At 38.6% G+C, this 17,660-nt stretch overlaps 1 protein-coding gene across 1 annotated transcript in view; it reads right to left on the bottom strand.

Moving 5' to 3' along the window:
* DOK7 (docking protein 7) overlaps positions 1-17,660 on the bottom strand; it is a 70,488-nt gene that overhangs the window by 27,441 nt on the left and 25,387 nt on the right. The window contains exons 6-7 of the mRNA XM_062575282.1: positions 14,244-14,351; positions 10,579-11,453 (exon numbers count right to left, since the gene is read on the bottom strand). Coding sequence (XP_062431266.1) covers positions 10,579-11,453; positions 14,244-14,351 — 983 coding nt within the window. The remainder of the gene's footprint in view (positions 1-10,578; positions 11,454-14,243; positions 14,352-17,660) is intronic.

Here is a 17,660-nt window from a genome sequence, read left to right as displayed (position 1 = left end):
GTCTCACGGAATTAGTTGAATTGGCAAACTTCATCTGGAAAAGTTTTCCTAGAGCTACTGAGGATTCAGGGATACAGTTACTAACCCTGATATAGCCCACTTAACATTTCTCTGTCCTTGTAATAAACCAGAGCTGGGAAAGGGTTGTATTTCCTTAATATGTTCCAGGCTCAGATTTCTTGTACATTCAAAATTGCTTCCAATCAGCATTGAATTAGCAGTGGATTCCACAGAATCCAGACTCCTGCAAGGGATGGGGCTAGGGAAGAGGGATCACAGCCAGAGTTCATGTCCCACTGATTCCCAGCTGTTGAAAGTCATTTTGCTTGACTGACAGCTGGCTGCTGCAGTTTATACCGCAAATACCCAACATCCTGATATCTCAAGACTTTGGAGCAAAATTTGATTTTAAAGCCCCTTTTCCATCTGCCCTTTGGACCTGTGTAGGATTGCACAGCATTAGAGAGAGCCTCCTCATGAACTCTTTTCTTTCACGTGGAAAAAAAAAAAAAAAAAAAAAAAAACTGCTTTAGGAAAGGAAACATGGAAACACGTAAAAGACAACAGAAAAGGAGACATACAAGCAAAGCGAAAGACAGTCTTTACTGAAGCCTAGAATCTGTATGTAGGACTAGTATTCATTCACCCTATCCTTGTCATCATTTATGTTGTTTATTACCCGGATGACATTAATGACAGCCACTTGTTTTGGTCTTAAAATACCCTCTCTGCCCCCAAAAGCTCAGTTTAACCTTAAAAAAAACACAACAAAACCATGTTTTGTTGCAGATTGATGCACTGAACTTCACTGGAGTTGAAGCAGAGGGGATGCAAGAGCAACTGTAACTCCATGTTATATTTTTCCCACATTTTAGTCCTACTCATGAATTAAATTAATTCTTGAAGCAAGTTAGAGTTGTTCAAGAGATCCTGTAACGACTGAAATGCTGTTACACTAAACAAGGATGGACAGAATGCAGGCAAGTCCTTTCCTCTCCCTCCTTACACAGGAATAGAACAGAAGTGGTTGCACGTAACTGGTAAAAGTGAACTTGACCGCACTTTTTGCGCTATAAAATGATTCACTCAGCTGCTCAATTAACTTTAAGGTTTCCTTGCATCACCTTGATTCTGGCCCAGTGTTCCTACACTTAAAGATAAGCTAGCCCTGCAGCAAGGAAACTCAACAGTGAGTATGTACTTATTTACGATTGGGTCAACTGACTAGCTGAAACACTTAACTGCAAGAGCCTCAGACAAACCGAGCTGCTACAGAAGTTCCCTGTGGTCTTCTGCTCTCATACATCCTTCTGGGGAATAAAGCTTGCAGTTTTGTTTAATCCCTGTTCAGCCAAAACTGCTTTGGACCTCAAAGGAAAAAAAATTACATTATTTTATATATACATATAATTATATATATACAACTTTATATATATATTATATATATAAAATCATCACTAGATCAAAAAAATTAGCAAAACTGGATTTGATCCAATATGACTCTCCACACTGCTTTGTTAAGGGTGCAATATAATGTCTACGTATCCTGAAAGTGCAAATTTCTCCAGAAAAGACAAATTCTTTGATGGGGCTGTGGACAGCTTTTATGGTTTTCTTTTTTTCTTCCTGCTGCTGCTATAGTAACCTTGCTTGAGTATCTGTCGTATTCTCAAGCATTTTCTTGGTATTTTGGACCTTTCTAAATGCCAAAGAATTGCTCAACCCTCAGGTTAATCCCATAGTTGGAAAGAACTGATTTTCAATTGCCATATCCTCACGTGTATGCCTCTGGTATGCATGGAGCGTAAAGGTTCTTGCATTAATTACTTCTTGCCAGTAACTTTGCAGTTCTTTAAAGACTCCATTCTTTAATCTCAATTTCACATAAGAAGTATTTTGCAGATAATACTTTCAGTGCCATTGCTCTGTGGTCTTTCATTTAATAGAGAATAGCTTTGCACTATTTGTTGGAGTTATAAGAACTAGTGATAGACCTCCTATCATTAAAAAAAAATAAAGAAAAAAAAAGAAAAAAGAAAAGAGTCGTTGAGCAGCTGTTACGTCCTGGTAGATTGATTTTCCTTTTGAATAATAATGTTATTAGAGTTCCTTTTCTGTCAAAAGTTAACATGAAAGGCAAATAGCTTTCTGGCTCTCACTGCAATCTGGAAAGCATCACATTTAGCAATATATTTAGCACTTAGAATTGTCCACATCCAAAGTGCTAAACAAATACCATCTAATTAATGCTGACAACAGCCCTGGAAAGTATTATCCATATTTTACAGGTAGGAAGTCTGAGGTACATTGGTCAAAGCCACAGTAGCAAAACCATGACAAGGCAAAATTCTAGCTCAGTCCTAATCACACACAAACTTCTTACCTATATGACTTAAAAGGAAAAAAAACAAACAAACAAAAAAAAAAAAAAACAAAAAAAAACCAAACTTTAAAACTGTCCATCCCAGACACTGTTTGGCAGGCATCTATTTTTTTTTTCTCCATCAGAATGGCTTACCTACATTTTCTAATCCTTTTACCAGTGAGAAATATTGTTCTGAAAATACAAACATTCATAGTTCATTCTTCAGATTGGTTTCAGTGGGTTTTTTTTTTATGGAGCAAGTAAGAATTTTGTCTTCAGTATATTTGTCGCCACATCTCCCACCTTCCTGCCAACCCATGCCAAAATCACAATATTGATATGAAGATATTGTTACTAGGCAAATATTGTAAAGACTTATTTGCTCTTTATAGACCAAGTAGTACAGCTCTGTACAGGGTTGCACCCTTACATTAGGACACTTAGAATTTGCCTAAGTCGCAGCCTTTACACAACCGATATCTTACATATCTAATCTAATTACAAACCCATCTGGGATATTATCAGCCACACTGACAGGATTTTTGTTGATATCTTGGAGTATTAGTTATATCTGGAATCTTGATTCCCAAACTAATGTCATTCTTTTGCCTTCTCACAGGTTATGGAAGGATTTAAGCACCGTTTGTACAACTTTGTTTCAACGGATTTCATCCATCTAATTCACATACTTCCAGTTTCAAGTGGCTCTGAAAAAGGGTTGTTAGAAAAAGTCCTACCCATACTAACCATCTATTTTCACCCGTCTCATCCACTCACAGCAAACTGCTTCAGTGCTCCAGACATCCAGTCCCTGTGATTGCTATCTTACGGACACTCACCAATTCCTTTTTTGAGCCATGCGATTACTTTGCTATCAGTGAATGTTAATCGAAGCAGAACATTTTCTGCATAGCCTTCTTTACTCCATGATTTTAAAATATAATATTGATAAATACTATAATTATTTTACAGAAAGGGAAGTCTTTTTTTTTTCTTTAACCTCAACTTTGCTTATAATGCTATAAGAGGAGATAAATCAGCTGGGAATCAAACCTAGCGGTTTCAGCCTAAGGCTAGCACTGGAATTATTAGCATTCCTCTGAGCTTGCATGGTTCAGTGTGATCTGCCTTTTCCTATTCCCTTTTTGTGCTTTCTTTCTCTGCAGAGGAATTCTTTTTAGAAAATGAAGATAGAAAATGTTCCCTGCTAACATATTTTATAAAGTTTTGCAGAATTTTTCCAAAGAGATGGATTTCAATTTAGGAAAAAAAAAATCTTCTACATTCCCATTTTGGCCATGTTCCTTGGCATCTAATGACTCTTTACCACTGAATCAAAAACAAAACTCCAAAACCTCTATATTCCAAAGGAAATAATTTTTCTCACTTTTCATTATCAGACTCTTCCTCCGTCAAGACACTTCTTTCTCTCTTTTCACATCAGCTATTGCTACCAACAGAGGAAGAGGCAGTCATCAGCTGTGGTAATAATAAAAGCTATTATCCTGCTTGATTGAATTTTGGGGAGGAAGTAGGATTTTCCCATTTGTTCATTCTGAGGGGTATAAAAGGTCAATATCATGGTTTATCAATATTTTCACTGCCTCTCTGACAGAAAAATAGTCCAGCAACTGTATCTATTTAGAAAAAAAGAATTAACTCTGCTGAGCTGCATCACCTACATTCCAAGCACGTATGAAAGACACTCTTCTCTTGATATTAATGATACTATTCCACTTACCAGTGCTCCTGTGGCAGGCACTTCCTTCCCATTGCAGACTGCTGGCCATCTGTTCTGCTCAGGGTACAATCCCCTAAGTGCCGAGAGCTTAATCCTTATTATTCTGAACGCAGATTAGAACTTTTACTCTTGTCACAAACGCTATTGGGATTCTTTCAGTTAGAGAGAGAGACTCTCTTTATTTTATATTGTTTTTCAGATTTGTGTTGTTCGTTGGGTGGGATGGAAGGCAGCCCCTTGCAGTATCAAAAGCACCAGTGAGACCTGCGCAACTCTAGTGGGGCTGGCATGCCAGTATTCCACCGTGAAGCCCGACGTCATATCCAGCAAGTGACCTCCTCTGAGCAAGCTTGGGAAGAGCCTAGTCACCTTTATCAGTCCTTACCAGCAATAACAACGTAAACAGAAACTGGATGTCTTTGTGCTTATTTGGGAGTGAAGCCTCTTTCCAAGAAGCATCATAATATTGTAGAAATTATGACAATAAACCGGGGGGGGGGGGGGGTAGGGGGGGAATCATCCATCCCCTGTGGACTACCTCAAACAACATCTTAAAATAGAGCATAAATAGACCCAAAAGCACTTTAGTAAGGGGATGGAAGTCAATTCCGTGAAAGACTTGGGATCCTGGCCAAGGAAAACAAAAAATATAACCAAAAAGAAAGAAAATACCCACAAGCCCTGACCCTGGCTTCTTTCATGCCCCTTTTCCCTATCACTTACTACCAGAGAACATTCTTTTACTTAAGTCTTAGATTTGCACCACGTTGCCGCATGCTTTGTTAGCACAGACAGCCAACTCCAGAAATGATTGCATTTTAGTGTCAAGCATAGCAATGATCACTGATTTATTCTATTTCAGAAACATGCTGAGCGGGAAGTGGTGTTGTTAAAGATGCTTTTGAGTCTGCGCAAAGCCCTGTGAATACCACTGCTTTGTTGTATCCATTTCAGAGCCTTTTACAATAATTGCAATAGAAGTAAAATGTTAGATTGCTAGACTATTGCATATGGTTCACTACTAAGTGTTGATACATGTCATCAAATACACACCTCACTGCAGGTTCAATATCACAGTCAGAACATAAAAGAAAAGAAAAACAAGTGTAATTAAAAGGAAGAGAACAAAATTGTAAGTTTTCCATTTTATGCCAAATGCCAACAGTACGCAGGACCAGTAGTCATCAAAGCCTAAGAGCGCCTTACAAACACACTCTTACTCAAGTAAATAATACTGACTACTGACATCCAAATTCCTCTGGGGGTGTGAACTCTTCCTGTTATAGTTCTGTTAACGTATGTGTTGCCTGAAGAGTAGGCTGCTTTTATCATTGTTTATCCCTGGAATTTGCCTGCATTACCTACTGTCCTAATGTACATGAGGGCAAAGGCCCCTTCACTGCTTTCAGGTTGCATTAGGAAGAAAAAAAAAAAAAAAAAAAAAGGAGATATAATCTTTAATGGACTGACTAAAAATTAACTTACGGAAAAATTCTGCAACTCATTCTGTAATTTATTCATTATCTTCTGCAGCTGATGGCAAATCTTAGATCCCATGGTAGGAGAATTCTAGCAGGTGAACAGGTATATATCTAGAAACCACCCGGAGCAACGAGATTTAAGCAGAAATACAAGCAAGAGCAACGTCGTAGATAACAACAAATGCATCTCAACTTCTCAACAGAATTTAGAACTGCCAATCTAGACAGGCTGAAGTTTTTTTGAAGGAGGTAGAAGGCATAAAACGTTGAAATGGAAAGAGATGTAAAAGTTGTAGAATCACTAATAATCATGTTCCTGTATGTTTAAGAGGAAGCAAGGAAATACACATGCTATAAACATAGGGTATTCAGTCTCAGGGAGAAAGAGATAAACAGAAAAAAATAGCTACATAAAGTTGTTTATAACAATGTATCATGACTTCTTCAGTATCTATTTTAATAGTAGGTTAGAAAAGTACCTAATTGAAACAAGAAACACAGAAAACATTCTCAGCTGCATGGAAGTGACAATGTAATCTGCAGCCACTGTTTCTCAAGTTTACACGTTAGAGCCTTTCTCATTTACCACTTCCTAAAGCAGCGTTACTATAGAGAGAGACTTCCCAGCTAAAACCAAAGTTAAGGGTCTCACAACCTTAGATGTCTGAATTCTGCCACTTCCAGCCCTGTTACAGGCTTCTCATGACCTTGGTTAAATCAGGCTAGGCCAGTTCAAGCCTCTTCTCTGCATCACACATTAGCCATTTTCTCTCTGGGCTCTTCCTGGTCTGCAATGCACAATACAGACATTCACAGGAGCTCTACATCTAGCAAGAGACTCTGCACTCACAAAAGGTCGCATTTGGTTAACAAGCCCCGCAGGGACATGGTGCTGCATGATTAAATATACTGGGTACAATGCCTGCTCAAGGATCACAGTACAGACACACATATGTCCTCCTCTCTCAGCACTACCAAGTATTTTATTTTTAATGCAAAATAAAGCAGTCTCTACAGAAAGGACTAAAAGACAAATCTCCTGTCAGCTAACTGGAGCAACTGCCACTTAATCTGGGATCCACTTCTCCGTTGAGGCAGGTACCAGATCTCCCTATCATTGTGTAGGGAGGGGATCTTACCCCCTCACAGCTGTGGATCCTGCTACACGACAAAGCACCTGAATTCTTTTGCAAACCATAGCATTCCTGCATTTCAGCTTACTACAGATATGCTGGGAGGTTCACAGTTTATGAGGTGCAGCAGGAACTGTATAGATATCTTATAGAGGATTTGGGTAGAGCTGTTCCTAATTTGGTACCCTCATTTCCAAGGAGCTTTTGGTATTTTTAAATGATCAGCAAAAACAGGTGGTTGAATACATGACTGTTGATAGCAGACACATAGCAGACCGGTGCTTTCTTTTCTCCTCTATCATGGCAAGTTTACTACCAAAACGGTAATTAAACTGTATTTCTACACATGTAAGAACTCCCACCAAAATAAATATGAGTTTAGCGTATTTCCAGTTGTCAACACTGATGTGAGCGCATCACTGATTAGTACAAAGCATTAGCCATAATCATTCCACATTCATTCAAAATGAGTGAAGGAGAGGAGGGTCACAGAGAGAAAGCAAAGTAAAAATAAAAACAGTACTTGGGAGATGGAAAGGGACAAAAACACTTGGAAAAGAATTTTATTTTCATACTTCTAAAAAATTTACAAACAATGATGGAGTTTAAAAAAAGAGAGACACCCTGTAAAAAAGATTGACAATGTTTCTCAAACTATAGCATCAAATGAAGTTACAGAGTAACATATGTACAGTGAAATGCTATTCTTCAAACTATTATCAGCTAGGCATTTGAAAACTGAAAAATAGAACCTAATAATAAATCCCTACAGCTTGCTTAAAAATCCTACAGCAATCCAGCTTAAAATATCCTTATACTATACAAAGAACTTGTCTCTGCATTTATCTACAGCTCTGAAATCATCTAGGCAAAAAAGTGGCAAAGGCATTACTTCTCAAGTGTGTAACGAAGGACATCTTTAGTACACTGCAAAAACGTACAACACAACACAAACCACTGTACACGCTTGCTTACTAATCCCCAACGTCTAAAACAAAATATGATACAGAAGTAATAGAAGCAATGCTTAGTGGTTTTATTTACGCTATTTCTGTTCTTCATCTAGAGTGAAATAAATTCCTTGCCCTATGTTCTGTTTGAATTTTGGCACTTTCCCAGGGTATATTCTACCTGCAGTGTGTTCGCCATCATCCTCGTCACTGGCAAAGCAGATGATTCTTAACCTAGTCCGTCCTGACCATAAACACCACTCTCCTTCCCTGTATGTGTGACTCTGTCCTGCAACCGACCTGCAACTCTTTACATGCTGAACTCCTGCACCCTGCCCAGGTCTCATCTTGATTTTCCAAAGTTTACATACAGAGCAGAAAACACAGAGATACTTACATGCTTAATTATTGCTGCAGACTTCATTTTATCCAAGTCACACATTCAGTATAGATAGTGGGGTTTTTCAAAAAAATAAAAATAAATAAATAAAAATAAAATTTTAAGCAAAATTTAATTAACAGCTTAACTTGAAATTGCACAGGCACTCCAAACATTGACACAAAGCCTTCTGAATATGAATCTGAATAAATGTAAAAATTAACTGTAGCCCTAACGTGGTCCTAACCATTTCCTCAAATATATTATTTTCAGAGAGTGAGAAACAAGAATTATTTTTCAGTTATTTGTGATTTCACTGTATTCATTATGAGAAAAAACAAAGACAATGTCCATTAAATACTGCTAAAATAATTCATTTTGACCATTCAGGAAAGTGTATCAAAAGGATATTTTTTTCTTTTAAAAATAGAAATAAACCCATGAATCATTCAACAAAGCTTCTTTTCAGAATACTTTCAACTGAGTAAAAAAAAAAAAAGACGCAGCAGCAAACAACATATCTCATGCTAAAACAAAAGTTAGCGAGAGCACTGCACCATTGTTTCTGTCACTAAGTTAAAATTCTGATTATTCCTGAAATTGTTGCCAACTAGGGCAACTAAAATCACCATGAAACCTGATGGCATGTATAAAAAAATAAAAATGACACTTAGGATGTCGAGGGAGGAGACGGGGCAAACAGGTAGCTAAGGAAGGAGTGGCATAATTTAGCCTTAATGGTTTTGAAGATGTAGAATGGGATACTCGGTTTAAAGTGCCTGTCTGCCACCCTGTGGGGTAGGCTTCAATAAATTGCTGAAAGTATGTCTAACCTGACAAGTCAGATGACCCACAAACACTCAGACCATGTGAACTAACCCCACCCCAACTAATTCTTTCCTTGGTGCTTATAAATCAATCCAGGAGCTTCCTGATCTCAGGGCCAAGCCCTCCTAGGAATCAGTCATCTTGTGCCTCCTTCCCCACGCCACTAACTACAGGCAGCAGACGTGGGAAGCACACTGCAGAAGGGGCAGAACCGGGAGGCTGAACCACAGGCCCTTGAGTCCAACAGACTTTTCAGAAGTAGGCTGGAGGGTTAAGGAGGGCCTTTGACATGGACGGTTGGCAAGGATGGCCTTGGTAGAACAGACACAACCTTAGCCTGTTACACCAACACTTCCCTACCTCCCAAACGCTGCAAGTATAAATACATGACACAAAGTAATGTCCACGGTGCTCACACACCACTGTGATGGAAGCCATAAAAGTACCTCAGACACAGAGCATCATCTAGTTTTCAGGCATGTGAAGACAGCCAGTGATACAAACACATGAAAAGCTTCAGAACAAAACAGTCCCTCAAGCTTATAATCTTTTCTCTCTTACTATACACTCAAGCCCTTTTCACAGCACTGCTTTTGTAATCCCACATGCTCATTTAAAATGTGCACACTTCAATGGCAGTACTTGACTCCTCAAACAAAAGTCTCCCTGGTGAAACCCTACTTCACACGTTCCCCAACCTGCACATGCTCTCCAACCCTTCCAGCCTTTCAAGACCCTACCAGCTTTATTTTGTTTCAATTCAGCAAAAACATTAACAAGAGTCTTCCCTAGAAGAGACAGAAATGGAAATATTTTCTTCACACAACACGCAATTAATTTATAAAGCTTGCTACCATAAAAAGTCAAGAATTTAGCAGTGTTCAAAAAGAATTTATAGGAACATTCAAGCCATGCTAACAGAAACTGAAAACAAGTGTGTTTAGAAAAAGCGTATGAAACTCCATGCTTCAGCATTTCAGCCTTTCTGCAACTGGTGATCAAAAAGAACTTTCTCTGGAAAGAGGTAATCCTGTTAGTGGACCGGTGATGAGTTTCTGTACATCTCTTCTAAAGCACCTCGCTCTGGCCACCAATTATAAATACGCTACCAGATTAAGTGACCAGTTATAGATTGCCATGCTAATGGCAATGCTAAAGAGACTATCTTCTCTTTTCTTGGTGAAAAGCTTCACTGATCTAGCTGCTTCTTGTGCGAGACATCCTCACAAATTTATGAAGGAAAAGAAAACATGAATAAAACAAAAATACAATCTATGGTCACCCTAGACAGCAGCTACTACTATTTGGCTTGCCTTTGTTCTTCTCAAGAAACATGAGCAGCAAGACAGATCAAATATCCTTCATACTATGTTACTGCTGTAGGACAAATTCAGCCCTCTTATGTGCCATAAAGCTTCTATCACTGTCACTGTAAGTCCCTACATACACCCAAAATCAAAACTGGCCAATTGAGAAGTAATGACTGATGGCTTGTATTCTTTAGTGTTTCCTTAATCAGGCACAGATTTTGAGGAAACTAAGTACTAAGCCTCTCAGCTTGAGCATGAAAACCACAACAGTTATTATCTGTTAAAAACATAAAGAAGATAACAACATTTGTGACTTGCAACTTAAATTTTAAATTAATGGTGTTAAATTAAGGAAGGCTTTGTTAGCATCTGCTCAGTGTTAGGTATTTACCTTTAGTCCACCACAGATTGGACAAGCTGAAAAAAGAGCTCTTGTCATCCCAGGGTGGGGGCTACATATGTCATAGGGGTCAGCTGAGACTCCACTAGGTGGTGCCAACTCACTACTTTTGGAGTCTGACACCTGTCCTTGTGGTTTTGTATCTGACCACCTCGAAACAAAATCCACATATGTCTCATCACTTGAGTCCTTGGCACTTTCTGAGAGTAAGGATGAAGGTCTCCCTCTGTCCTGGCTGGGCTCAGGTACCCTCCGTGCTTCCAAGTGTGGCATCAGCAATTTTGAGTCACTAATGCCTTGAGGTGACAGGGGCTGGTCCTTGGATTGCGTGTGATCGGCACTCTTCAGCTGCACATCTTTAGCAGTTGCCTGTAACAAACTCCTGGGTATATCATAAATATGTCTGAGAGAGCTGGGAACCTGGTACTCTGAGCCTACACCTCTCTGGGGCTCACTGTGAGGACAAGTACATAAATTCTGGTCTGAAGGAAAGTTCAATGGCAGGCTTAGCAATGATCCAAACTCATCACCATGGCAGATGTCCAAGCTCCCAGCATAGGAAGAGAAACTTCCAGAGTAAGAAGAGTGACTACCTGTAGCTATTCCACTGTCAGAAGAACTCTGCCGACCAATTTCCTGCAGCTGTCTGGATCGAAGAGGCTTTGGAGGTGGTTTAGTTGTGCCACGTGCCCCTTCTGGATGAGTCTTTTCTTCCCCAAGATGAATGCCCTTTGCAGCTGCCAGTCCATGACTCTCTTGAGAAGTGCTGGCTGAAGACTGTTCAGGCCAAATTGTCAATCTGCTCCCAACACTAACATCTGAGTGGCTGGTATCTGAAGATGAGCTTGAAAGACTTCTATCATCTCCTAGGGGGTAAAAAAAAGGAGGAGCAGATCAACCCATGTTTAAAACACAATGGACAGATTAGAAGCACAGCAAGAACATACAAACAGAAAGGATCACAAGACTATGTGCTTTGTAAGGCGAACTTCTGTCAGAAAGCCCAAATGCCTGCAATAACTTCTATACCCAAGGGAAAAATAAAATGCAAATAGTATACTACCTTGCCACAACCCTATTGTATTCACAACATATTGTTATGAATACATAACATATTGTATTCGTGGCTACATTTTTTAGAGTTTATGCACCCAGTTCTCCCCTGTTCAACCGTCTTTACTCCTGTACAGTTAGTTGGCTTTCATACTGATACTCCTATCTTATACCACAGGGAACAGTCAAAAAGTTCCATGTTCTCAGAATATCTGAGAATGTTCTGAAGAAAAGTTTCCATTTTCTATACTGCAAAGACTTGCAAGAGATTTCAGTGTTTCTGCTTGAATCAGCCAAATGATTATCTTGTTTTTACTTTATCTATTTAAATATTACCTGAATGGTATCAAAGTGGGTATTAGAGAGAGACCAAAAATAAAATCCAGTTTAGATTGCCCTGTTCTCTGAGGTACACTATATTGTACATCTCTATAATATCCATGCCAAAAACACAAGCGTACACCACCGGAACAAACAAAAAGGAGAATACTACTATTATAACATTTTTCCATATCCACATGGAAAAAGATTCCCGAGATCCATTTATGCACACTTTGCAAGAAGCTTCTTCTTTGCACTGATACTTGCAAGAACATTTTTACAGGTGACTACAGCTATGTAAAGCATTCACATTAAGAAAAAATTAATCACTGGCACAAAAGGGCATGAGGACACTTTCATCTCAAAAATGTCTATGTTGCTACAAGAGAATAACATCCAAAGTTACCTTCCTCCTCCTTAATAAAACCAACGTGAAAACAAAGGCTGACAGCAGGATCATTTTGTAGGTATTATTTTTAAACACTGGGCAGTAAGTTGCAAGAGGGGGCAGGAAAGGTCTACTCAAGTCACGTTTATTTGAATGACCTGAGCTTCTGATATTACAAAACTATTTCTATTCTCTGTTGCCGGGGCAAGTATTTAGAGTAATTCTCTTGCTCTCTGTGGAGTAATTCTAGATATATACTGCCACAGAACAGCAACAGCCATCCTGTGAAATCTAATCATTTCCTTTCCCCCAATGCCCATTACATGACATTGGCTTGTGACTCTGATGTGAGCAAGTCCTGAGATGAAATTACACATCCTTCGAGTCAAAGACATGAAATGCAAAAGTATTAGTGTATTTCTCAGCAATATGTCCAGAGTTTAAAGAAACATATCTAAAGAAATAAAATTACTCTGCTTTCAAAAAAAAATGTATTTTTTATTGGAAAAATAAAATTCTTGATTTTTTTTTTTTTTTTTTTTTTTTTTTGAAATCACTTCTAATCAACTATTTTAGGTACCAGGACTTTAGAAGGGAAGCACTCTCACAATCCTGTAGAATGTGCTCTAAATAACTATGCAGAGCTCTAACCATGTTCTCCAAGGCAGTGGTAGAACCTAGATCTCCAGATTCAGGCAAATGCACTCCCAGCAAACCTACGGATTGTTGGGGAGGGAGGGACACTAAGATGGATGCTCTTTCTATTGTATTGCCCACAAATATTTTCCTGTGCAAAATTCAAATGATGGATTATGAAAAAACCACTCTAGGACTCCTTTCTCTGAGGACTATGACATTCTTAGAATAACAGGGACATAATAAGAAGTGATCTCAAGCAGAGGATGCATATGAACCTGGACCACATGTTCTGTAACCACTAAGTGACTGGATAAAAGATAGCTATATCTCTTTCAGGTCTCATTTATTTTGCATCAATCCAGTAGCTATACAATAACTAAGAAAAACCTCAGAAAGTCTCAGCGGAATTTAGTCACAAGCCACATTACTCAGCAGTGTCAAGACTAAAGTAGTCATGGACATGTACAGAAGCACATAATTAAGCTTTTCGAGGATCCCCATTTGTCAATTTTCAGGCTTGTAGAGTTTAAATTGGAGAGCAAAGCAGTTTTCAGGAACTGAAATTGTTGTTAAACAATTAAAATGGCAGTCCACGGCATGGATCCTTTTACAAATCTAGTGCTAGGTACCAATTCTACTTTCACACGTAAACAGCTCCAGAAGGGATATGAACAGATATCACCATGAAGAGAAAGAATGACAACAAACAGAACCAAAGCACAACAGCCCTGGGTTTTATTTCAAAAGTCTCCTATAAAAGTCAGTTGACTCACTCCAATCTGTAAGATAAAGTACTTAATCAGGTATCAAACTTGATGTATGCAGTTCTTTTGAAGCTCCACATGCACAACTTCAGCAGGATTCAACACACTAAAAGATTTTTCTATATTAATGATATTTATGATAATGATAACTAATTTGATCCAAAACTCACTCTGCTCAGCCAAAAAACTCCAATCCACATCAACGGCCTTTACACAATGCTGTTAAAAATTACCCCACAAGCAAAAGCAGCCAATCAAATATCTTGAATGTTTATTTTCTTTTAAGCTCAACATCTTACAATGTTTATATATATATATACACACATATATACACACACATGCATATATGTATGTGTATATTTATATATACAGGGTGTGTATGCGCATATATAAAAATGCACACACACACACATATGCGTACACTTTTTAAAATGTCTAAAGCTTAGGAAGGAGAAGAACACCATTTGTCTTTAAAGAAAGATAGTTCTTACCTCCACTGCCCTGGCGACTTGTATGCGATAGCAAGCTCAAGCGCTTCTCTAACTGCAAAGCTTCATGAGCCAATCTCTCTTCTGAATAGGCTGGATTTGTACTTGGATCTTTAAAAAAAGGAACAGAAAATGAATTAAAAAATAAAGACATGGGAATGTAAAAAGAAGAGAAACAAAGAAAAAGATATATTCCCCTGTGTATTCTTATGTTAGGTCTTCTATTACAGAAAAGGGAAAATCCTGATAAAGGACAATCTGCCTTACAGCACACCCCAGGGAGATGCTACATAATCAGTCATAATTCCAAGTGTCACAGACTTTTGGAGTTCATACCCAGACTGTACAAGTCACCACGAGGGTCAAACCCCTAAACACTGCAGTGTTCAAGAATACTACCACAGCCAGTACAAGGATAATGAGCATCTAGCATGTCCAGAGCAGTAAAAGGTAACAACATGTGACCTGTAGAAGGAGTTCTGACTTCACTGATCTCAGTGGAAATTTTATCATTAAGAAAGACCACATCCTACATATGTACAAATCTATACAATAAAACTGGAGTCAAAGTGGTTAAACTATTTGATATCCTCATAACTGACACACGTCATCTATTTACATCACTTTGACATACATGACTTCAGAAGTCAGAGAGGAAATAAACCCCTAGTAGGTCTCTATCTTCCTGTTTAATATAAAATTAAAGCTAGAATGATAAAAACCACTTAAATGCATTATAAAGAATTTTTCCCTACAATACATCCTAGTGGTTTTGCCATTCCAGCTAAAATTGCTTCACCAAAAAAAAAGCTCCTTCCATTTTACTACAAAGAGAAAGACCAAAAGTTGTACAGAATATGGGAGAACGTTCCACAGAAAATGAGCCAGTTTACTCTAAACCATTTTGTTTCCAACTAGGCACAACTGCAAAACAAAATGTTAAAAGACATCATCACCATCATCCCAGAAGGAATCTTACAGATTATTGCAAACAACACCAACAAGTGTGCCATGTTCAGCAGCTGAAAATGGTCTGCCAACTTGTTCATTATCAGAAGTTTTAGTAGCCCATATTAATCCCTTTCTATACATAATTATGACAGATAAAACAGAGATTAGCTTCCTCACAACTGTCACTCTTGTGTATCTGATCAACCTCATAGTAAAGGCATGCCACAAAAATCATTTAATCACTGAATCATTTAATAAGAGTTTAAAAAAAAGGAGGTGAACAGAGATACACATTGCTGTGGCTGAGTCAGTAATATAATGAGCTGAAATAATGAAAAAAAATTTCAATCCATGCCTTTTAAAATGAAAAGACTTGAGTCTGGTGGTGTCATCATGTGAGGGTAAACATTCACCTCCACACAGCAGTCAAAGCAAGCTCAGTTAGGAAGCAGTTTTTTCATGTGAACTGAGCTTTCTTCCCCATGTAGAGGGGTTTTCCATCTCTGGCAGTCCACAGTCTGGATGAGGTCAGCAAAACAAGCCAGATATACATGCTGCTGTATCAGGACTGTGTATAGTATTGAAAATTTAGGATGTTCTAGGAGGGATAGGGCAACTTTGCCCATCACAGTCCGTGACAAACAGCATCTGCAAGGCCTGCAGATCTGCAAGCATCTGCATTTCCCTGCTCAGTGACCTCATAACTACTCGATGTCAGTGCCTGACATGCTCCAAACCTAACTTTCAAAACAGAAAAGGAAGAGGACTGTTTGATATGGATTATCTCCATATCAAATCTCTAATTTTCCCTGCATTACAACTCATACTAAGCACTGACTAGATCCAACTTGTGTAAGCGCTTACTCAAAACACTCATCACTTCTATATGGATCTTTGCCAAAGGAAGATATAAGATTTGGCCACCAGCACCTACAGTGCAACCCAGACCGGTCTAAGCAAGAATCTGCCCAGTGGCATATGGCATTACAGGCTGCTACTTTATTTTAGAATGTCCTCTGCTCCAAATGCCTCTATTGTATCTAGTTAAATGCCTTGAAATTCAAAAAGTTTCAACAAAGATATTTTAGCAGCACTCTGAGTATAAAGCTTGAATAACAGATCAATAAGGCAAATTAAGATGCAACAGACACTAACTCTTCTCCCAACAAAAAGCTGTCTGTAGAAAAGATCCTCCACTTTCCTCTGAAATACGATTGCATACAGATTTTTTTTTTTAAGTTACTAAGGCACATACACAACTATTAGTTCTTTTAGCAACTGATATCCCTCTTGCAAACAGAAAAAGATACTGTAACTAAAAGGGAAAAAATGGTCAAGCAACTGATCCTGCAAAATTGGCCTGTAATAAAACGCAAGGTGAGGGAGAAGAGGAAGTGAATGAGAAAGTTCTGCATTACACATACTCAGCTGCTACTACTAGCCAACTCCCCTATCAATTAATACACTGCTACAGAACACAACAGATTTCACCCAACAACAGCAAATCTCTACACATAGTCTTTGTCACATAGGCCTGACGACCGTCTTGTTAAACACCCCCTTCTGGATCTCCTTTGGTGGGAGGTAGGTATTCTCTCCCTGTCATGCAGCTCACACAACAGAAACAGCTGTCTGAAAATTAAGGTCATAGTCATATGCTGTGACCTCTCTTTGCCCAGTTTTATGGAAAAGTGAAACTAGAAGAACACTTTCTCAGCAAACACTGCGAGATACCTGAAGAAACAACTTCAAAGCCTGCCGCATGCGTACAGACTTAAAGCCTTAGGCAGAGAGTAACAGTAATTGTTTAGTCTTACCGTAGTCTTTGTTTCACCTTTAACTTCGAAAGAATAAAGCTATTTATCATTTAACCTTCTCTGCTAAAAAGCAAGACTTCTATGGAAAACATGCACAACATTATTCCCACAGAAGCAGTAAATTTCTTATACCAGTATTTTCAGATAAAGATTATCTAGCACCAATCAGGACATTCTGCTACAAGATCAGACTAAGGACTGCAGTCATTGGCCTGTACCTTTGGAGAACAGCCTTTACTGAAGAACGTTCTCAAACCTATAACTGCCTGTCATATAAGTCTAACAGTAAGGCCTAATAAAAAAACAAGATTACGTTTTTATCAACAGTGAAGATGGATTTGCCAGCATCATCCTACACTTTGTACACGTACAATGCAAAGCCTCTAAACAAATACGTAAAAATCTGCCATCTTACTAGCTCAGCAGGACAACAGTAGCATGACCAGTACTGAGACAGCTGTCCAAGGAAGTTGGGACAGCTCCTGCCAACACAATATCCTACAGTAGCTCCTGCATCTGTAAGCACAACTGTTACCTTCATTTCCCAAACTCTAGACAAATCTACTGTGATGTGGTTTAGTCCCATGGTACCTAGGTAATCAGACTCACTGAGGCCCTTCAATCAAAGCAGTGCTTTATCTTTCCCAAAACT

This window comes from Rhea pennata, chromosome 4, assembly GCF_028389875.1.
Source record: "Rhea pennata isolate bPtePen1 chromosome 4, bPtePen1.pri, whole genome shotgun sequence".
NCBI classification, from domain to species: domain Eukaryota; kingdom Metazoa; phylum Chordata; class Aves; order Rheiformes; family Rheidae; genus Rhea; species Rhea pennata.
Note: the sequence above shows the minus strand (reverse complement) of the source record. Positions and strands in the feature narration are given on the sequence as shown.